Source organism: Giraffa tippelskirchi, chromosome 12 (assembly GCF_054371585.1).
Source record: "Giraffa tippelskirchi isolate mGirTip1 chromosome 12, T2T-mGirTip1v1.2.pri, whole genome shotgun sequence".
Lineage (NCBI taxonomy): Eukaryota > Metazoa > Chordata > Mammalia > Artiodactyla > Giraffidae > Giraffa > Giraffa tippelskirchi.
In genome coordinates, this window is record NC_137286.1 from 35,910,420 (window position 1) to 35,932,351 (window position 21,932).

The following is a 21,932-nucleotide window of genomic DNA, read 5'->3' on the forward strand; positions in this document are numbered from 1 at the left end:
AGTGAAACAGTTAATGTGAAATGCTTAGCACAGTGGTTGACACACAGTTAATGCTCAAAAACTCTTATTATCCAATATTATTGTTCTACCACTACTTTATGAATTCAGAGGTAAGTGTGGACTATGGGTTAGGGAGATCAGGGAAGGAGGAAGGCATAATTTAAGTAATAGATATTGCATCTGTTTTATTTTAAATATTTCTGGCATAAGACTTGGATTGGTTATAGCAAGTACTTTGGAAGGTGTAATATATGAATGCATATTAATGATATGGTCTCTTTTGTTTCAGGAACTTTATATTGCTGTAGGAATATCTGGAGCCATCCAACATTTAGCTGGGATGAAAGACAGCAAGGTAGCTACACAACAGTGATGATACTAAGAGGAAAAGTTTTCATATTTTAAAATTTAGGTTTCACTAGTATGCTTCCATGTAGTTATAGTGTGTGTAGTGGAACCATTCACATTAACACAAATCTAGGTTTGTGTTAGGTTTAAAGGTATATACACTGCTGTACCCTGCCTGAAGATGTACCATTGGTAGGAGAGGCAGTGCTGTATCATGGAAAGAGATGTGAACCTGAATCCCAGCTCCCCTGCCAACTTACCACCTGACATGTCTTGTCTGTACCTCAGTTCTTTGTCTGCCAAATGCAGGTGTTGGAAGATCTCTTTCAGCTCTGACAATCTGTGGATAGAAAATATGGTGTGAAAACAACTTGATGAGGTTCTGACTATCTAGTTTGTGATGTACTGATACCTGGTTCTCTGTTTCACCCTAGTCCCCTAACGGTCCCACCGTCATACGTCAGCAAGGCCTGTCTTCTTGGGTTGTTACTAAATGTGACTGACACATTTTGGATTGGAGCATCTCAGAACCTTAGTAATTGTCAAAAATGCAGCATATAGAGGAGCCACTTGACTTTAACTTGCTGCTTAGACTCTATCTAGAAGTCCTGTGTGATGACTCTGAACATATATTTCAGAATATGACACATTAATTCATGCATAACAATGCACAGTTTGAATTATGAACTTAGTCTTTCATGAAGTCAGAGATGCCTCTGACACTCCTGCTTTTATTCATTCAGATGGAAGTTTGATAGAAAAGGTAATAAAACTTTTAATAGGTTTAACTTCTAACTTGAAAAGATGCATGCACTACCTCCTTGTAACCTCTAAATGAATTGGCCCCAAACAAGTCAGATTTCACAGTTGGATGGCAGGTTTCTTCACTGAGCTCTGAAAGCAGCAGTGCCAATGGGGAAAATGTTATTGCTGCATTAGAGGAAAAAAAAACACTAAACACCAGCAACCTTCAGAAATATTTTTAGCTGGGCCTGTTCAGACATATCTAGAATTTTGCTTCTCTCTCTGCCTGCCTAGAAGATCTTGGTGAAAATTCTTGTTCATGCCAGCAGGGCTGGACTGGAGGAGAAATGGACTAGATGGTATATGTCAAAGCAAAAAGGGAATAATTGAATTAAAGAGACCTGTGTTGGGGAACAATCTGTAAGAATAAACTTGAGCAAATAATTTGTCCATCCAGTCAACAAATATTTACTAAGTCTATGTATTTTGTACAGATGCTTGAGTTGCTTAAATGAAAAAGATATAGTCCCTGTCATAACTCTCTTTTGTGGAAGACACACCAGATTTAGACACACCAGACACACACATACAATCTAAGACACACCAGTCTTAGATTGTAATTTTGGCTAAGTTCTAAAATGGAGGATTGGGACTTCCCTGGTGGTCCAGTAGTTAAGAATTTGCTTTCCAGTGCAGGGGACGTGGGTTCAAGCCCTAGACAGGGAACTAAGATCCCATATGCTGCAGGGCAACTAAGCCCATGTGCCACAACTACAGAGCTCAGCTGCCGCAACTAAGACCTGACACAACCATAGATAAAGTGATTGGTTTAAATCTGATAGTTCAGTTCGGTTGCTCAGTCGTGTCAGACTCTTTGCGACCCCATAGACTGCAGCACGCCAGACTCCCCTATCCATCACCAACTCCCGGAGCCTGCTCTGCATATAAACTGTATGCCTGTTAATATGGTTGAATACAGTCTGTGCTTTAAAATGTCCATAAGGAAGAAGAGTATGAATTCATAAGGACATATTAAAAGAGCCCTAGAGTGCAAGCAAGATTTTATCATAATTATTTACAGTTGATATTTCAGGAATATTCTTTGAGCAATCTGAGAATTCTGTAACTGGCTGAAATATTTTTTCTTAAATACTATAGTGGTTCTTTGCCCACAATTACATGCTCTTTCTTTAAAAATAACTTTTATATAGTGGGATGAAAAAGCTTTCAGGTGATTAAACTGTCAGATGTTTGACTAGGTGGCCTCCAGGAAAATCATTAACCATCGTTAATTAAATAAATCTCTGCTAGTAGCTGTGAAGCAGGCTACTTATTCCCAGAAGAGAAAGACCATGATGCAAATCAATGCCTATGATTCAAAATGTTTATCTTTGTGACTAGATTTGAGGTGTATATTGAAACCATGCTATATTATAGTCTTTGACCACACTTTAATATATATGGCATGTTTCTCTGGATCAGTAGTTACCTGGACTGCAGTGTGTGCCAATTTCAGATATTCTGGAATATTCAGGCCTCGGGGCCCTTTTAGAGGAATTTACACGTATATCATATAGACTATATTTTAAGTCAGACTGTATCAAAATACTTGAAAAAGGTGTTCTGCCTGTTTTCATGAGATGGAGTAATAGGCAGGGAAGTACTTAATTTTACTTCTAAAAATTCAAAAATTATCATTTTTTAATTAAAATAACACCATGTTAGACTCAAAAGTCTAATTTTACTTTAATTGCAATGTGTTAGAAGCATCTGTGGAGAATACCAAACTATTTGTAGTATATAAAGAAGTCTGTTGTTAATAGAGTAATTGTGTAAACATAACATGTTTGTTAGTGACAGTTTTTCCGTAATCTGTTACTGATCTGTCATTATAACCTTTTACATTTAAAGATTTTATGGGAGTTAAGAGGAACTTGTGGTAGTTTTTGTAGGAGACATAGTACTTTGTTACATTTATTTGCTGCATACATAAGGACTTAAACTTTTTTGTTTTAAACGTTCATCTTTACTTAATAGGCCAACTAGATAGTTAAATTTTCTATTCTCACAGTAGACCCAGGATAGTAATTTTAAAATGCTAAATGGAATGCAGTATATAGAGAATAAACAGTTTGAGCTTTAAAGCCTATGAATTAGGATATGGCTTTGTTACTTTTTAAAGTTGAAATCTAACATTTATAGTCACAAGTTTAAAACATATATATTGTTAATAGGTAGAAAAATACTGATCATTTTATAAGTGAAATAAGCTGAGAATTGACTCTAATAATGTATATCTCATGATTTGACAAAGTTGACTTCTGTCTTGTTGAATAAAGCACACCAAATATAAAATGGATGAATTAACTTTTTATCTGTGGTTTTTATTCAACATATCTAAAATTTTTCAATGGCCTACAAAAATGTCCTGTTATATTTGGTTGGTTTGGTTTAAGTCAGATTATTAATTTATATACAGAAAATTCACCATTTTTAGTATTCTGCATTCTCGGAGAAGATAATGGCAACCCACTCCAGTACTCTTGCCTGGAAAATCCCATGGACGGAGGAGCCTGGTAGGCTGCAGTCCATGGGGTCGCGAAGAGTCAGACATGACTAAACGACTTCACTTTCACTTTTCACTTTCATGCATTGGAGAAGGAAATGGCAACCCATCCAGTGTTCTTGCCTGGAGAATCCCAGGAACGGCAGAGCCTGGTGGGCTGCCGTCTATGGGGTCACACAGAATCGGACACGACTGAAGCAACTTAGCAGCAGCAGCAGCAGTGTACTGCATTAAAATATTCTTCTGCATGGTAAAATATACATAACATAAAATTTACCATCTTAATCATTTTTAAGTGTAAAATTGGGTAAGTATACACTGTCAGTGGTATTAAATACATTCATAATGCTGTGCACCCATCATCACTATCCAACTCTACAACTCTTTTCATCTTTTAAAACTGAAACTCTATACACATTAAATGGTATTTTCCTGGTCTCCCACCTCAAAGTCCATATACTGACAACCACAATTCTACTTTTTGTTTCCATGATCTTGACTATTCTAAGTACATTTTAAGTGGAATCATCATTTTGTATTTGTCTTTTTGTGACTGGTTTATTTCACTTAGCATAATCCTCAAGATTCATCTATGTTGTAGCAGATGTCAGAATTTTCTTCCTTTTTAGGCTAATAATCCATTATATGTGTATATGTATGTGTGTGTGTGTGTGTGTGTATACACATACACACCACATTTTGCTTATCCATTCATCTATTGATGGACTCTTGAATTGCTTCCAAGTTTTAGCATTTTTGAATACTTTGCTATGAACATGGGTGTACAAATGTTTTCAAGGCCTTGTTTTCAGTCCTTTTGGGTATATATCCAGAATTGGAATTGCTGGATCACATGGCAATTCTATTTTTAATATTTTGAGGGACTACTATAATGTTTTCCACAGCAGTTGTACCATTTTACATTCCCACCAACAATGCACAAGGGTTTTAGTTTTTCCACACCCTTTTCAGCACTGGTATGGTTTTTTTTTTGACAGTAGCCATCCTATTAGATCTGAGGTGGTATCTCATTGTAGTTTTGATTTGAATTTCCTCAGTGATCAGTGATGTTGAGCATTTTTTCATGTGCTTACTGGCCATTTGTATATCTTCTTTGGAGAACTGGCTTTTCACGCCATTTGCCCAATTTTTGAATTGGATAGTTTGGTTTTTTGTTGTTGAGTTTAGTAGTTTTTTAAAAATATATTCCATATATTAATTCTTTATCAGATATATGATTTGCAAGTATTTTCTCTCATTCTCTAGGTTACCTTTTTACTCTGTTGATAGTGCCTTTAGAGCCACAAAATTTTTCGATTTCCATGAAGTTCAATTTGTCTGTTTTTTTTTTGTTGCCTATACCTTTCATGTCATATTCAAGAAATCATTGCCAAAACCAACATCATGCAGCTTTTGCTCTATGTTTTTCATCTGAGAGTTTTGTAATTTTAGGTCTAATGTTTAAATCTTTGATCTGTTATGGGTTAGTTTTTGTATATGGTGTTAGGTAAGAGGCCAACTTCATTCATTTGTATGTAGATATCTGGTTTTCCCAATACCATTTGTTGAAAAGGCTATCCTTTCTCCATTGTATGATCTTGACACCCTTGTCAGAAATCATTTGACCATATATGTGAGGGTTTATTTCTGGGCTTCCTCTTCTATTTCATTGGTCTATAAGTCCCACCTGAGGTTCCTTGAGAGTCCATATGAATTTTAGGATGAGTTGTTCAGTTTCTGCAAAAGTCACTGTAGGAACAGATCTGATGGATATAGGATTACTGGTCGACAGTTTGTTTCTTTTACCACTTTGAATGTATCAGCTCAGTGCCTTCTTGCCTCCAAAGTTAGTAATGTAAAATCTGCTGATAGTCTTGAGGATCCCTTGTGTGTAGCAAATCAGTTCTCTCTGTTTTCAAGATTCTCTTTTTATCTTCAGCTTTTGAAACTTTGATTATGTGTCTTAGTGTGGAGTCTCTGAATTTATCTTACTTGAAGTTTGTTGAATTTCTTGGATGTTTCTATTCATGTCTGTAATCAAATTTGGGGAGTTTTCAGTCATTATCTCTTTAAATGTTCTCTCTGCCCTCTTCTCTGTCTTCTCCTTCTGGGAGCATCATAAGATATTCTGGTCCTCCTAATGGTGGTCCACAGGTCCCTTGGGCTATGTTTACTTTTCTTAAATCTTTTTTCTTTCTGTTCTTCAAGCTTGAAAATTTCCATTGTCCTATCTTCCAATTTGCTGATTCATTCTCCTGCCTGATCGAATCTGCCTTTGGATTCCTCTAGTGAATTTTTCATTCACTTTTTGTACTTCTCACCTCCAGAATTTCTTTGTGGTTTCTTTTTGCGTTTTCTGTTTATCACTATTTCCATTGCATTCACACATTGTTTTTTTTGACCTTCTCCTCATCTTTTAGTTTTTTTTTTTCAAGCATCTTTAAGATTGATTATGTTCAAGTCTTTGTCTAGTAGATATGCCAGTTTCTGTTTATATTTTTTTCCTTGGAGTGGGCCATACTTTTTTCTTTTTTTGCCTTGTGATTTTTTTTGTTGAAAACTGGACATGTGAATCAATAATACAGTAGATTCTTCTATTTCCCTAGAGTATGCTGGGGTTTTTTGTTTTTTGTTACTGTTTTTGTTTATTGTTCTTATCTCTTTGATTATTGTATGCTGTCTCTGTGCCAAGTGTTAACCTGAGGTATATAAACTTATGGGCTTCTGGAGTCTTTTCAGAGTCTGTGCCTTTCCCTAGGCATGTATGGTCACTTTGTAGTTTTCCTCTGATATTCATTTGCTTTTGAATGTCTTAATCATTAACATCTGGCTCCCACAGGGGGAAAGTGAGAAAAATTAAGAGCACTGATCTTTTGAATCCCCTGGGAATAACTTTGACAGGTGGAGGAAAACAGTGGTTGAGGTACAACAGCAAGAGCCACCCTCTTCTTTGTTTGTGCCTTTGTGATCAGATGCAGCACTCCATGATCAAAGCACAGATCCCCGATATTTAGAGGACAAGGTTTCTTTTACCCACTCTGACTGCTGTAAGCTGTATGCAGGCTGTACACAGCTGCCTGCCACCTGAATGAGAGATGGGGATTTAGTAGCAACTATTCTGCTAAGAGCTCCAGTTTACCATTCAAGTCTTCCCCTGTTGCAAACCTTTAATAGATTCCAAATTTCCAAACTGGTTATATGAAAGATTCTGCCAGTTCAGTTGTTGTATAGGTGGGGAGACAGTTTTTCAGTGTTTCCTACTTGGCATCTTCCCAGAATCCTCTCCGATTTGTTACTTATCTACAACATTTTTTCATAAGTTAAAACAAAACTTTTAAAAATAATGATATAAAACTTTTTTAAATACTGCACTTGGCCTGTGGTAGGGACGGGAGATAATTTTTTGTTATGTTCCTTCCCGGAAACTTCTAAATTTATAATACCAGCACAAATTAAACTAATCTTATTTGGTAGACATTTTTAAGAATACAAATTTGTTGTTAAGGAAGTTAGAATAGAACCATCAGTCTGTGTGGTATGTTTTCTTAAAAAACTCTTTGCTTTTATTTCACAGACAATTGTGGCTATTAACAAAGACCCAGAAGCTCCAATTTTTCAAGTGGCAGATTATGGAATAGTTGCAGATCTATTTAAGGTAAGTTGGCCTTGAGAGTGATAGCTGTTATCTAGGTTGTCATCCAAGAACCTGCAGGAGTTGGTCAGGGAGGAAGCTGTTATAGGAAGACATTGTGTGAATGTGTATCTGTGTCTGTCTGTGTATGTATATATTAATATATTTACACAATTTTGAACTACTTAAAGTGAAGAGTTGTTCTGCTTAATATATGATGTTTTTATGGAGCATTATATTAATAACTTTCCCTTTAAGAAGCCCATGTTGTCTTTAAACATCCATATGTGTTTTGGCATCTCACGTACTAAGTTAGTACACAGTATGAAATAAGTCAAATAATTATAACCTAGGACCATATTTGCCAGATACCTTAAGGAAATTCCCATCATGACCCCTCATTCAGAGATTTACTAGTGATGCTATAGCTTTTCATGGGATGAGTGGGCTCTCAAGGCCACTTTATCAACTCAAGAGGTATGCTCTGCTTGCTGTGTTTGAGAGTCAAAGGCCTTCCTAACAGTGACAACTGTAGGAAAGAACACTTACTTCTAACTCCTCACACTCTTAATTTTTTTGAGTTCTTTCTGCCCTACCACCACCCTTATGTTTGCCCTCTCAGTGAAAGAATTACTTTAGTGATATAGTTGAGCACCTGATTCCCATTTGGCCACATTTAAAGGTCCTAGCTTATGCATGGGCTGGCCTCGTTTTGTCCCTCAGGGCCTGTCTACAAGTTTCTAGGTTATCTTGTGCAGAAATCACTTAGGCAGTAATTGATGCTCTGAAAGTAGCATCTAACGCTACGTTTACTAACCCGTCACATAGAACTATAATGAGCTGCTGTGGGCCTTTATGGAGAGGCTGCAGCCTGAGAACAGAACCAGGTGTGGTCTCCCCAGCAAGAGATTGGCCCATTGCCATGGCTTCTCTAGCACTTATATGATCCAGATGAACTCATGAGTGTACTTTGAGAGCACGTCTGTATTTTGAAGTGTATGTTCATGCTTGGTGAAGAATGGGCCCTTCAGATGCTCAGCAATTACTTGGTAGTGGCCCAGCCTGCGTGCCGAGACTGGAATGGGGCTATTGCCCTGGGTCAGCAAAGGGCATCTTTCCGTGTGGAAATCCTCCCCCCGCCACCCCCCGCCCCACACCCAACCCAGAAGAGCCTCTATCTTGCATGGGAATAATACAGCCCATCTTCTGTGATCCTAGGGTTCTGTATCTGAAATGTAGGGTTTAGGTAGGTTAGCTGCTCCTGTGACCTGGCCCAGCTGTATAAGAACTGTGACTATAGTGGCAGTCATTTGACCAAGATATTCCAGTGGGAGGAAAAGTTACTTGAAAAAGATAAATATTTTTGTATTTCTGTGTAATAATACCTTTGTTCAAGTAGAAAGCATTTAGTTCCAGTGAGATACAGATAAAGGGATAAAGACCTTTAAATTTAAAAATGAAATTAAATACTTGCTGAACCACAGCTATGTCTCCTGTTGACATGTTTGCAAACAGACATCAAATGTAGTTGCCTTTTATTTTTCTTCAAGAGAATATTTTAATAAATTTGTAAGTAATTTTGTTTAAGGTATGTTTTTCTGTCTGCCTGTGTACTGTATTTTGCTGCCGACATACTTGATAAAAAAATGAAGTGTCAAACAGTCAGACATTTGTGATGTTCATACTGTGGACACCTGCCTCAGGGCAGGAGCATCTCTGTAGCAATGATGGATGCAGTAGTGTCCCACAAGTTGTGCCTCTTGCATTAAGGGCAGCTCCTAGGTTTAACATGAGAGAGTATGTGTGTGTCTGTTATGTGTGTTTATGCACACGTGTGTGTGCATGCTCAAAGAGATACTGAGAGTTCTAGGACACTGAAAGTGGAAAAGGACCTCAAAAATCATCCAGTAAGCTGATTTCCAACTTGAGATTCTCAAGCTATTTTTGGTGCTTTAAGAAGCACACTTTAAAAACTTTTTCTGACTGTCTTACTGAGATAACGTAGCTTTATAACATTATATAAGTTTCATATGTACAACATTATATTTCTGCTTCTGTATACCCTACAGTGTGCTGAGCACCAAAAATTTAGTCTTGCCCCATCATCATACGGTTGATCACCTTTAATTGCTGTACCCTCTCCCCAGCCCTTTCTGCTCTGGTAACCAGTGCTCTGTTCTCTGATTCTATGTGTTTATTTTTATTTGGTGTGTTCATTTAGCTTGTTTTGGGAGGAGGTATCTTTTATATTCCACATGAGTGAGATTGTCTTTCTCCTTCTGATTTATTTTGCTTAGGATAATACCATCAGGGTCCATCCATGTTGTCACAAATGGCAAAATGCTATTCCATTGTATACATATAGACCACATCTTCTTTATCCATTCATCCATTGCTGGCCACTTAAGTTGCTTCCATATTTTGGCTATTGTAAATGTGCTACAATGGACCTAAGAGTCCCATTATATCTTTTCAAGTTAGTATTGTATTCTATGGATAAAAACCCAGGAGTGGAATAGCTGGTTCATGTAGTAGTTCTATTCTTAATTTTTTGAGGAATCTCTATTACTGATTTCCAAAGTGGCTGTGGCAATTTACATTCCTACCAACAGTCCACCAGTGGTCCCATTTCTCCACATCCTCACCACCAACACTTGTTATTTCTTACCTTTATGATAATAGCCATTCTAACAGAAATGAGGTGTTACCACATTGTGGTTTTCACTTGCAAGTCCCTAATAATTAATGATGTTGAACATCTTTTCATGTGCCTGTTGCCTTTATGTCTTCTTTGGAAAAATGTTTGTTCACCTCCTCTGCCTATCGTTTAATTGGAGTGTTTGTTTTGTTATTGAGGTATATGAGTTCTTTACATATTTTGGATATTAACCCCTTATTATATATATGGTTTGCAGGCATCTTCTCTTGTTTCATAGGTCGTCTTTCCATTTTGTTGATGATTTCCTTTGCCATGCAGAAGCTTTTTAACTTGCCATTTGTTTATTTTTGCTTTTGTTTGCCTGAGGAGACATATCTAGAAAGATGTTGCTAAGATTAATGTCAGAGAGCAAACTACCTTTGTTTTCTTCTAGTTCTGTGGCTTCAGGTCTTACATTCAAGTTTTTGACCCATTTTGAATTGATTTTGTGTGTGTGGCATGGTCAAGTTTCATTTTTTTGTCTGTGACTGTCCAGTTTTCCCAGCACCATTTATTGAAGAAATTGTTCTTTCTCCATTGTATGTTCTTTGTTCCTTCATTGTAAATTAATTTTATTTCTGGGTTCTCTATTCTCTTCCATTTATTTGTGTATTTGTTTTTCTGCCAGTACCATGCTATTTTGACTACTATGACTTTGTAATATAGTTGGAAATCAGAGTGTGGTACCTTCAGCTTTGTTCTTTTTTCTCAGGATTGCTTTGGCTTTGTGTGTGGGGAGGGAGGTCCTTTTATGGTTCCATGCAAATTATAGAATTTTTTGTTCTATTTCTGTGAAAAATGCCCTTGGGATTTTGGTAGGGATTGCGCTGAATCTGTAGATTGTTTTGGGCAGTATCAACATTTTAAAAATGTTAATTTTTCCCATCTATGAGCATGGAATACCTTCATTTATTTATGTCTTCAGCTTCTGTCAACAATGTCTTAGAAAACAAAACAATGTCTTAAGGTTTTAGTGTACAGATCTTTCACTTCCTTGGTTAAATATATTCTTGGGCATTTTATTCTTTTTGTTGTGATTATAAACAGAATTGTTTTCTTAATTTCTCTCTCTGCTGGTTAATTGGTAGCATGTAGAAATGCAACAGATTTTTATGTGTTGATTTTGTGCCCTGCAACTTTGCTGTATTGTTTTTTTGGTGGCATCTTTAGAGTTTTCCATATATCAAATTATGTCATCCACAAGTTTTTAGTGACGTTTCTACTTCTTCCTTTCCAATTTGGATGCCTTTTATGTCTTTTTCTTGCCTAACTGCTCTGGCTAGGACTTCCAGTACTATTTTGAAGAGAGTGGTAAGAACAGGCATCCTTGTTTGTTCCTGATTTTAGAAGGATAGCTTTCACCAAGCTTTTCACCATGGAGTGTGATGTTAATGGGTTTGATATGTATGACCTTTATCATGTTGAAGCACATTCTTTCCATATCCACTTTATTGAGAATTTTTATCATAAATGGATGTTGAATCTTGTCAAGTACTTTTTCTGCATCTACAGAGATGATCATATGGTTTTTACCCTTCATTTTGTTAATGTTGTGTGTCACATTAACTGATTTGCGGATGTTGAACCACTCTTGCATTCATGGAATAAGTCCTACTTGATCATGGTGTGTGATCCTTCTAATGTATTGTTTGATTTGTTTTGCTAATAATTTTGTTGAGGATTTTTTCATCTGTATTCATCAGAGATATTGGCCTCCAATTTTCTCTCTCTCTTTTTTACATTGTCTTTGTCTGGTTTTGGTATCAGGATGATGTTGGCCTCATAAAATGAGTTTGGAAATGTTCCCTCTTCAATTTTTTGGAATAGTTTGAGAAGGGTGGATATTAAATCTTTGAATGTTTAGTAGAATTCACTTGTGAGGCTATCTGGTTCTGAACTTTTGTTTTCTGAGGAGCTTTTGATTACTTTGAGCTTTTTGATTCAATCTCTGTACTAGTGATTGGTCTATTCTTATTCTCTATGTTTTTATGATTTACTCTTGAAAAGTCTTGATTCTAAGAATTTGTTCATTTCTTCTAGGTTGTCCTATTTGTTGGTATATAGCTATTCATAATATTCTCTTATAAGCCTTTGTATTTCTGTGGTACCCATTGTTATTTATCCTCTTTTGTTTTATTTGTCAGAGCCTTCTTTCTTTTTTAGGTGAGACTAGCTAAAAGTTTGTCAATTTTATTTATCTTTTCAAAGCACTAGCTGTTAGTTTTGCTGATCTTCTCTATCATCTTTTTAGTCTCTATTTCATTCATTTCTGCTCTGATCTTTATTATTTCCTTCTTCTGCTGATTTTGGGCTTTGTTCTTTTATTTCTCCTTTGACTTTTTTCCATTGGCTCAATAGTTGTTCAATGACATGTTATTCATTCTCCATGTTTTTGTGGTTTTTCCAGTTTTCTTTTAGTTGATTTCTAGATTCTTACCATCATTATCGGTGTTGAGACTTGTTTTGTGTCCCAGCATACAGTCTGTCCTTGAGAAAATTTCCATGTGCACTTGAGAAGAATGTGTATTCTGGATGGCATGTTCTGTACAGATCTATCATATCAGGTCTAATGTTTCACTTAAGGCTGCTCTTTCCTTATTGACTCTAAATCTATTGGTTGATGTAAGTGGAATCTCTTACCGTGTTGCTGCCATTTTTTCTGTATAGGTCTGTCAATGGTTGTTTTATGTATTTTGATGCTCCTGTGTCAGGTGCATATATTTTAGTAAGTTGTATGTCCTTATGAATTGTCCCTTTTTCATTATATATTGTCCATTTTTGTCTTTTGTTAACTTTTTTGTCTTGCGGTCTTTTTGTCTGATAGGAGTGTAGCCCTACTTGCTTTCTTTTGGCTGCCATTTGCTTGGAGTATCATCTTCCAATCTTCTATCCCTTAAGAAGCCCACATTTGACTATTGGGAGACTGCCTGGAGTAAGACATAACTTTTATTTGCCTTTGGCAAGAACTAAGGCAGTGTCTATCTCATGCTGCTCAGAAGTTCTGAAGCACAGTTATATATGCCTTTGATTAATACAAAGTGGTGAGAAAGTTAATCAGTCCTTAAAAATGCAGTCTTGGGGAAAACTAGTAAAGAAAATACGAAAAATTCTACTTGAGGTGCGGACTCTCATTTATTACTGTATGAGTAACAAGCGGGATGTGTTCTTAAGTTGTCTGTGTCTCAGAGAGATATGATTTAGGGAAGTTGCTGAGCAAGTTGTTAGCACAACTAACCCAGGTTCCTGCTCTGTTCCTTTTCTCATTACTGCCTTTCTAGCTCATCAGGTACCACAGCTGCATGGTTCACCACTACTCTTGTACCTTAGATGAATTGCAGTAAATAGGACCACGTCTTTTACAGATTTTGGCAACCAAGGCAGAACTAAACAGAAATCAAATTGTTTTCTCAGTTGAAATCAGAATTAAGTGTAACACAGATGAGTATTATAGTATTAGATTGGTGCAGAAGTAATTGCACTTTTGCATTGTTGAACTTTGCCCTTTGATATTGGAATACATTCTTAATGTGGTTATGTTATAGATCATTTTGATGCATATGTCTCGCTTTATGTTTTTTGCTAATGACTTATCACTTGCTGTGTATTTTATATTTATTTTAGATTAGGGAAATGATGTTAGATAAAAAGCAAATTTGAGCAGTTTTCTTATTCAAGTTCAAAATGGGCTGTAAAGCAATGGAGACAACTTGCAACATCAACGACGCATTTGGCCCAGAAACTCCTAATGAACATACAGTGCAGTGGTGGTTCAAGACATTTTGCAAAGGAGATGGGAGCCTTGAAGATGAGGAACACAGTGACCCAGTCATCAGAAGTTTACAGTGACCAACTGAGAGCAGTTACCAAAGCTGATCCTCTTACAACTACATGAGAAGTTGCCAAAGAATTCAGTGTTGACAATTCTGTGGTCATTCGGCATTTGAAGCAAATTGCAAAGGTGAAGAAACTCGATAAGAGGGTGCCAAAGTGTTGTCTTCTCTTATCCCATGCAACAGCAGTGAACTATCTCAATCAGATTGTGACATGCAATCAAAAGTGGATTTTATACAAAAACTGGTGATGGCTGGTTGAACAGAGAAGAAGATCCAAAGCACTTCTCAAAGCCAAACTTGCACCAGGAAAAGGTCATGGTCACTGGTGGTCTGCTGCTGATCTAGTCCACTACAGCTTTCTGAATCCTGGCGAAAACATTACATCAGAGAAGTATGCTCAGCAAATCAATGAGATGTACTGAAAACTGCAACACCTGCAGCTGGCAATGATCAACAGCAAGGGCCCAGTTCTTCTCCATGACAACACCTGACCAAACATTGCACAATCAATGTTTCAAAAGTTGAACAAATTGGGCTATGAAATTTTGCCTCATCTGCCATATTCACCTGACCTCTTGCCAACTGACTACCACTTCTTCAAGCATCTTGACAACTTTTTGCAGGGAAAATGTTTCAACAACCAGCAGGAGGGAGAAAATGCTTTCCAAGAGTTTGTCAAATTCTGAAGCATGTATTTTTATGCTACAGGAGCAAACAAACTTATTTCTCGTTGGCAAAAATGTGTTGATTGAATGGTTCCTATTTTGATTAATAGAGATGTGTTTGAGCCTAGTTATAATTTAAAATTCATGGTTGAAAACTGCAATTACTTTTGCTCCAACCTAATAATTCTGATGTAAGAGCAGACAAGGTGGCATAGTGAATACACGTCTCACTGGAGCTACCTTCTATCTTTAAAAATCAAGATTGTAAGGTGTAACAGCTTAAAAAAGACAATTATGCCAATTAGAATGAAAATTAATTATTATCCAGGATTAAGATCTTAAAATAACATCATAAATAATAGCTATGTAAAAAGGACTTTTTTAGACCAAATTTTTGTTTAAAAATTTCAAACTGTATCACATATAATAAGTATAGAAATAGCTATTGGACTAATAATTCCCTAAGGTATATTGTGTCCACCAAATTTCATCATGTCTAGAGTAAAACTGTATATGCATAACATTTTATTGTATTTATTTTTTCACTTCACCCTTCAACAGTCATATGAGTTAGAACAAATTTATTTTTTCTTCATATGACAGAAGTAACATGGTACAGTAATTACAAGCTTCATTTCATATTCTGTCTTGGGCATATACTAATTAAATTATCTTAGCAAACTTACTTAATCTCTCTGAATACACACATTCTCATAAGTAATATAAATATTACCTTGTAATGAGATTTAGGTGAGATTGTACTATAATTAGTTTAGTCTGTGTTAAATATTAGCCTACCTGTTTTTATTTTGTTCCATGCAGGTACATAGTAGGTGCTTAATAAATGGTGAATATCATAATCAGAGTTAGAGTTATAGGACAGAGGGAACCACCTGACTGGTAGTTTTGTAAATTTTTTAACATGTAGTAACTTTACTGAGCTATAATTCACATATCATAAAATGTATGCTTTTAAAAGGTACAGTTCAGTTTCGTTGTTTTTAGTATACTCACAGAGTTATGCAGCCATCACTGCTGTCTAATTGTGGAACATTTTCATCACACTGAGAAGAAGCCCCCTACCTATTAGCAGTCACTCCCTATTCACATTCTCCTCAGCCCCTGGCAACAGCTAATCTCCTTTGTATCTCTGTAGATTTGCGAGTCCTGGATGTAGAATCATGTAATACATGGTCTTTTCTGGGTGGCTTCTTAACATAATGTTTTAAAGGTTCATTGTTGTAGCAACATTTTATTCCTTTTTATTGCCAAGTAATAGCCATTGTATATATATGCCACAATTTGTTTATCCATTTATCAATTGATGAACTTTTGAGCTGTTTCCACTTTTTGGCTGTTATAATTAATGCTGCCGTGAGCATTCATGTATGAGTTTTTGTGCACTGTTTCATCTTTTTTGGATACATACCTAGGAATGGAATTGCTTGTACACTTTTATGACTTTGTGTTTTACATTTTGAAGAACTGCCTACTATTTTACAAAGTGACTGGCTCATTTTACATTCCTACCAAATAATATACAAGGGCCCCAGTTTCTCCCTACAGTTGCTAGCACTTGTTATTATCTTTTATTATAGCCATCCTAATGCTTGTGAAGTGGTATCTCGTTGTTTTGACTTTTTTTTTTTTGGATGACAAATCATATTGAGCATTTTTTGTGTGTGCTCTTTGGCTATTTGTATGTCTTCTTTAGAGGAATGTTTATCCACATCCTTTGTCCATTTTTTAATTGAATTGTTTGTTTTTTTGTTGTTGTTATTTTTCTGGATGTTAAACCCTTATCAGACGCTTAGTATGTTTTCTAAATATTTTCTCCCATTTTGTCAGTTGTCTTGTCACTTGCTTAATAATATCCTTTGATGACAAAAGTTTTCAGTTTTGATGATGTCCAGTTCATCTATTTTTTGTTGCTTATGTTTTGGATGTCATATCCAAAAATCTATTGTCATAATCCAAGGTCTTGATGATTTACCCCTACGTTTTCTTCTAAGAGTTTTATGTTGCTTAACTAGGTTTTTGATCCATCTTAAATTAATATTTGTGTACGGTGTGAGGTGAAGGTGAAGAACATCATTCTTTTGCATGTGGATATCCAGTTGTCCATCTCTGTTGGAGAGAGTGTTGTGTCCCCATTGATTAGACTTGGCATAACTCCTGTCTGTTTAAACATTTTTCACCTCTCTCCAACATAGCCATTCACTACAGTCATTCTAATCTCTTTACTGTCTCTGGAACCCACAGTGTCGATCTGTTTGCCTCCTCATTTTTTGCCCAGAATCTTTTTTTTTCTCCATGTTAAATGTTCTGATTTTTCCTAGTCCATACCAGACTCAACTTACCTCAGAATGCTTGAATTTGGAGCTTTTAATGCCATTCTCATCCTCTTACATTACAGTATAAGATGAGCAAATTTCTAATCAAGTGGTTCTTAGGCCTCTGTCTCTTCCCTCCTTGTGGCCAGGAATCAGGCCTGATCTTCTCTATTTCCCGTAGGGCTTATCCTGAGGAAATACTAAATAAATGAGTGAAATATAGTTGTGCTGTGATGTATTGTCTTATTTGAGACATAAATTCACTCTTATCTAGTCTTACTGAGTAGGGAGCTGCCTCTGCAGTATCTAAAATAGAAAAAAAATAAAAATTCAGATCTTTCAGTGTGCTGAGGCCATTAGATACTCAGTAAACTGAGTTGGCATGTTTTTTCCCCTAACCAAGGCATTGTTTGGTATGCTTGGGAATTCAGAGGTTGATTTAACAAAAATGATATGGAGTACAGAGAGAGAAAGACCCCTCAACCCTTTTGAAGGGAGTGTGGCAGGGGGACTTTCTGTAAGGTTTTTAAAAACTATGTTTTAAACCAAATTGATGTTTTATTTAAAAGAAGTTGGGCCCTAGCCTATTTTTCATGAAACATGTAGGTCCCACATGAGGCTCGTTTAGCATGTCATCTGTGTGACTGGCATAAGCTCATGGTCTCTCCACCGAGGAAAACTGGGGGAAGTGGTGCCAGCACTTAATGCTGCCCCTGAGCTAATGCCTGCTGGCTCCATGGTAAACATGGGCCTTTTAATAGGCTGGAGACAAAGTGACATTCGGAAGAAACAACATGTCGACAATTTCCTTAATAAATTTTGTACGAACACATTATTTCCATCTAATGGAAATGTAGCTCTCTTAAATAATTGAGAGGCTATATTCATCAGTGGCGAGTTCAGCTGGGATTTTTGTGAGCTAGGGCAGTCGACAACCCCTTGGAAGCTGAGTAATTGATATTTTACACAAGTGGGTAGGCTAGTTTTCAGGTGGGCCCTGTGTGACATTCTCTTGCAGTCCCCATATGTTACTCTCCTCTGTGATCCAGGCTGTCACAAAGCAGCTCCACACCGAAAGCTCCAGTTGCAGCCACTGAACTGCCCAGGCCAAGGGTTAGTAATGAATGCTTTCTAAAGTGGGAGCCAACTTGGTCAGTTTCCCTCACTGTGGTTTCCTGCTGTACCTGCTGACCAGCCACTGCGTTAGCACAAGGCCTTGATTTTAGTAAAGAGCGATGATGGGTGACGTCCAGCATGCAGCTCATTTTTATGTGCCAGAAGATGATAGCGTGTGCTGAGGAATAACAACCACAGTGTTTGTTAAATGAATGGTGAATGAATGAACAAACAATGAGAAAACAAGTACTAGAGGAGGTTGACAGGAGTCGTGACTAAGCAAGAGACTTTGAAGGTAAGGCAGGACTGCAGTGAGGGAAGGAAGAGTGCCAGGAAACACAAAGGTCAAAAATACACACTGTTCTCAACACAGACAAGAGAAATTGGACTTCCTGTTTTCAGTGGTGCCTTTCTGAGGTCTGGGGTTGTATCACAAAGGCTTCCAGGCCATGAGTGGGCTTTTGGCTCTGCCAGGAAAAGGTGGGTGGGTATAGCTTCCGGGGTGGGTATAGTTTCCCCATGGATGGGAAGAGAGACTGTGGGAAAACACGGAGTTCCTCGGTGAGGCAGAGGGATGGGGCACTTTGTACCTCCTGTACCTCCCTGGTGATTCACATTGTTACTTTTGGCCTCTTTGTACTCCTTAAGGAGCTGTGACCTTATCACAATGAAGACTCAAATTGCTTAATTATTATTATTCTTTTTTTAATTTGCAGGTTGTTCCTGAAATGACTGAGCTATTGAAGAAGAAATGAAATGTGACCATGTCTTAAGAAGGAAAATTGTATCAAAATATATTCAGCTGAAATCATAGAAATTCATGGCTAATATAACAATCATTGGAAAGCATGGAGAGCTACATTTCATAATTTGAGGAAAATTTCTAACAGATACCAAATGCTTTTTTTATGGGATTATTATTATTTCTTAATTATTTGTGGTTCTAAACAGTTATTTTTTGAAATTTTATAGTTCTGTAATAAAATACATAATAAAGCCTTTCCATAGCTTTAAAACTATTACCAGAAATATGCCTATCCTTGTAAAGGAAGAGAGAAAATTGAAAAAACAGGAATGAAAATTATTATTTTTTCTTTGCCTGTGGTGTTCATGGATGGCTCTGTATTTTAGGCAAAATTATAAACATGAATGTTCCCACCAGTCTAATCAACATAATCCAGTTGTTGAGACAAGGGAACTGGAGTGGTAAATTTAGAGTTAAAAAAGCATGGCCACAAAGTGTGAATATTATCTTAAATATATTCCAGTCTTTAGAAAATCATAGCTAATGTGACAAAAGTGGACCAGCCTTAAACCTGAACCTGCTGAATGTATTTAGTTGACTTAAGTTTATTTAATTTTCCATTTCATTTTAAGATCTTGGCAGTTTACAGTTCTTGGTGTCTATAAAGAAGAGGCAAGTGGAGAAGAAGGGGCTGCATTGAGACAGTATGGCCTCTTATGCTAACAGATAGCTCGATATTACTGTAAATGTTTAAAGTCCTGCTCAGAGATGGCTCCGGCTCTTCTTTCGCCCTCCTGGCGGCTTCCTTTGGACTCTCTTAGAAAGCAGCCAGGCGTGCATGTTGGCCACATGTGTGGTGAGCTCTAGCACTCTCCCATGCTGCCCTGGGGCATGGGCAGAGGCTGGTGAGGCGTCGGCCAAGACTGCAAGGAGGCGTGGGCAGGGATTTGGGGTCCTAGAAAGGCCAGGAGTCAGCAGGCAAGTTGAATGAAGAGAACTGCCACGCTGAAGCCAAGCCACAGAAGATATAGTTGGTGACAAGAAAGACAGCAGGGAAAAGATGGGAAGTGACTAGTAATACACAAAGGGAGGGTGCAGAGGGGCCAGCCGGGCCCTTAGTGTGGCCAGTCTGGGGCTGACTAGTTGAACCCTTTTTTGATGCATTATGATCACTTGCTGTGAAACACCCTTTGAAGTTAAATGTCACGGCACTTCTGCCTTCTTGTAATGAGGTGAGAGGAGCAACCAAGTGCTCGGTGTTAGAACTGTAGGACCCTAGGATGCAGAGCTGAGGGACCGTCCATCTCAGCCCCCTTGTACAGAGAGGTGTGAGGGAGCTGAAGTGACTTGTCTAAGGCCACGTAATTTGAATCTCTCTTGCAGAAGTAATGCCTGTATCTTGTTGCTATCTTTGCGGCTCTTCCCAAGGAAGCTAACCTTACTCGGGGCCTTTTCCATTTATTCTTCATCCCTGTGGGATACCGTAACTGGGGGGACAGGAGAGAAGCAGAAGTGGTGGCTGCAGAGGAACACCCAGTGTATACAGGGTGTGCCAGCTCAAGGAGGTCCATCCCAAGGGGTATCTTTGTGTGGTTCTTAGCCTCGGGGTTGAACTGTTTGGTCTTTCTCCCTTTTGTCTCCCTCCTGTCACAACTGTCCTGCTCCAGCTTCAAGCAGCTGTTCATTTAATTTACTGGATACAATTCATCATCATAATAGCATTAAGTAGGGGCTTCCCAGGTAGCTGTGGTAAAGAATCTACCTGCCAATGCAGGAGACCCGGGTTCAATCCCTGGGTCGGGAAGAACCCCTGGAGAAGGGAATGGCAACCCACTCCAATATTCTTGCCTGGAGAATCCCATGGACAGAAGAGCCTGGCCGGCTACAGTCCATGGGGTCGCAAAGAGTCGGACACAACATAGCGACTGAGCACACACATGGCGCTTAGTATATGTCACATACTAAACCCCTTCAGTCACAACACCCACAAGATAGATGCTATTCTTATCCCTGTTTTACAGATGAGGAAGCTGAGGCAAAAAGAGGGTATGTAACTTGCCCAATTTCAGACAGCTGACAAACGAGAGCCATGATTTGGAACCAGGAAGTTTGGCTTCAGAGCAGTGTGTGCTTCTGCCTCACCTCGGCTGGAGGAACAGGGAGTGGCTGCATGGCACCCTCAGGTAAAGGGCACTGGGTGCCTGGTCCCAGGTGGGCGGGGCAATCACTCAGGATCCTAGTGGAGGAAGAGAGTTGGTATCCTGGGCTTGTCTTTCCAGCAGGAATTTGTTCAACTTAAAAGCCCCTCTAAGTGCCCACTCAAAGTTTACCATCAAAAGGCAGTTTGTGTGAGACTGGGGCAAATTGTTAAAAACTACCATCTATGCCAGAAGGTACAATTTGACATGCCCTTTTTTTCACTTAATGTTCTGTGGGAAACCAAGCTGTCAGTTCCAAATGATGGCCCTACATCTTGGCTTGAGGGTTGAGCTGTAGCTCTGGAAGCAGTGTGCGCAGAGGTGTTAAGAATAGCTTTCTTTGGGGTTTGTGTGTATGCTTCCTGCCTTTCTCCCCTAAGACCTTTGAGGTCTTAGGTTAATGTCATACAGCTCCCAGGAATTTGGCTAATTTGTCAGAACACGAAGTCCCTGAGAGGGCAGGAGTATGCGTGTAGGAAGGCAGCCATGTGAGGGCAGAGCTGATAGGTTCTTGAGGTCGTTTAGGTCAAGCAGACACCGGGAAAGAGTGAAGGCAAAAGGAGAAGGGGGTGGCAGAGGAAGAGATGGTTGGACAGCATCACTGACTCATTGGACATGAATTTGAGCCAACTCTGGGAAAAAGTGAAGGACAGAGGAGCTGGCATGCTACAGTCTTTGGGTTTGCAAAGAGTCAGATGCAACTTAGCGACTGAACAATAAACAACCTCCTTATTATGGACAGTGAGGGCCCTAGTCTCAGCTCTCTGGCAGTTGAGAAGGTACAGAACCCAGCACTTCCCCTGGTCTCTCAGTAGTACATCGGGGCATATTCCCTTCTAGGCTCCCCGGCTCACCCAGCAGCTGTGCTGTGTGGGACTCTGGAGCAAACACCTGGATGTCTGGTCCGGCCACTACACTGTCATAGCTTGTGGTCCTTATGGGGAGAGCAGCTTGCTGCTGGGCTCTGAGAGTACAGGCTGTTAGAGACACAGACCCTGCCCTCAAGATCTGCAGCTAGCAGGGAAGATGAGATGAGACCCAAGTGATTAGAAAAG

At 38.3% G+C, this 21,932-nt stretch overlaps 1 protein-coding gene across 2 annotated transcripts in view; it reads left to right on the forward strand.

The window, feature by feature from the left end:
• ETFA (electron transfer flavoprotein subunit alpha) overlaps positions 1 to 18,953 on the forward strand; it is a 73,291-nt gene extending 54,338 nt beyond the window's left edge. Inside the window, exons 10-12 of one of the 2 annotated variants that reach the window (XM_081549655.1) lie at positions 290 to 355; positions 7,233 to 7,313; positions 18,651 to 18,953. In XM_081549655.1, coding sequence (XP_081405781.1) covers positions 290 to 355; positions 7,233 to 7,313; positions 18,651 to 18,689 — 186 coding nt within the window. In that variant the 3' untranslated portion in view covers positions 18,690 to 18,953. The remainder of the gene's footprint in view (positions 1 to 289; positions 356 to 7,232; positions 7,314 to 18,650) is intronic. The other variant, XM_081549656.1, reaches the window with a different exon arrangement.
• The last annotated feature ends 2,979 nt before the right edge of the window (positions 18,954 to 21,932 follow it).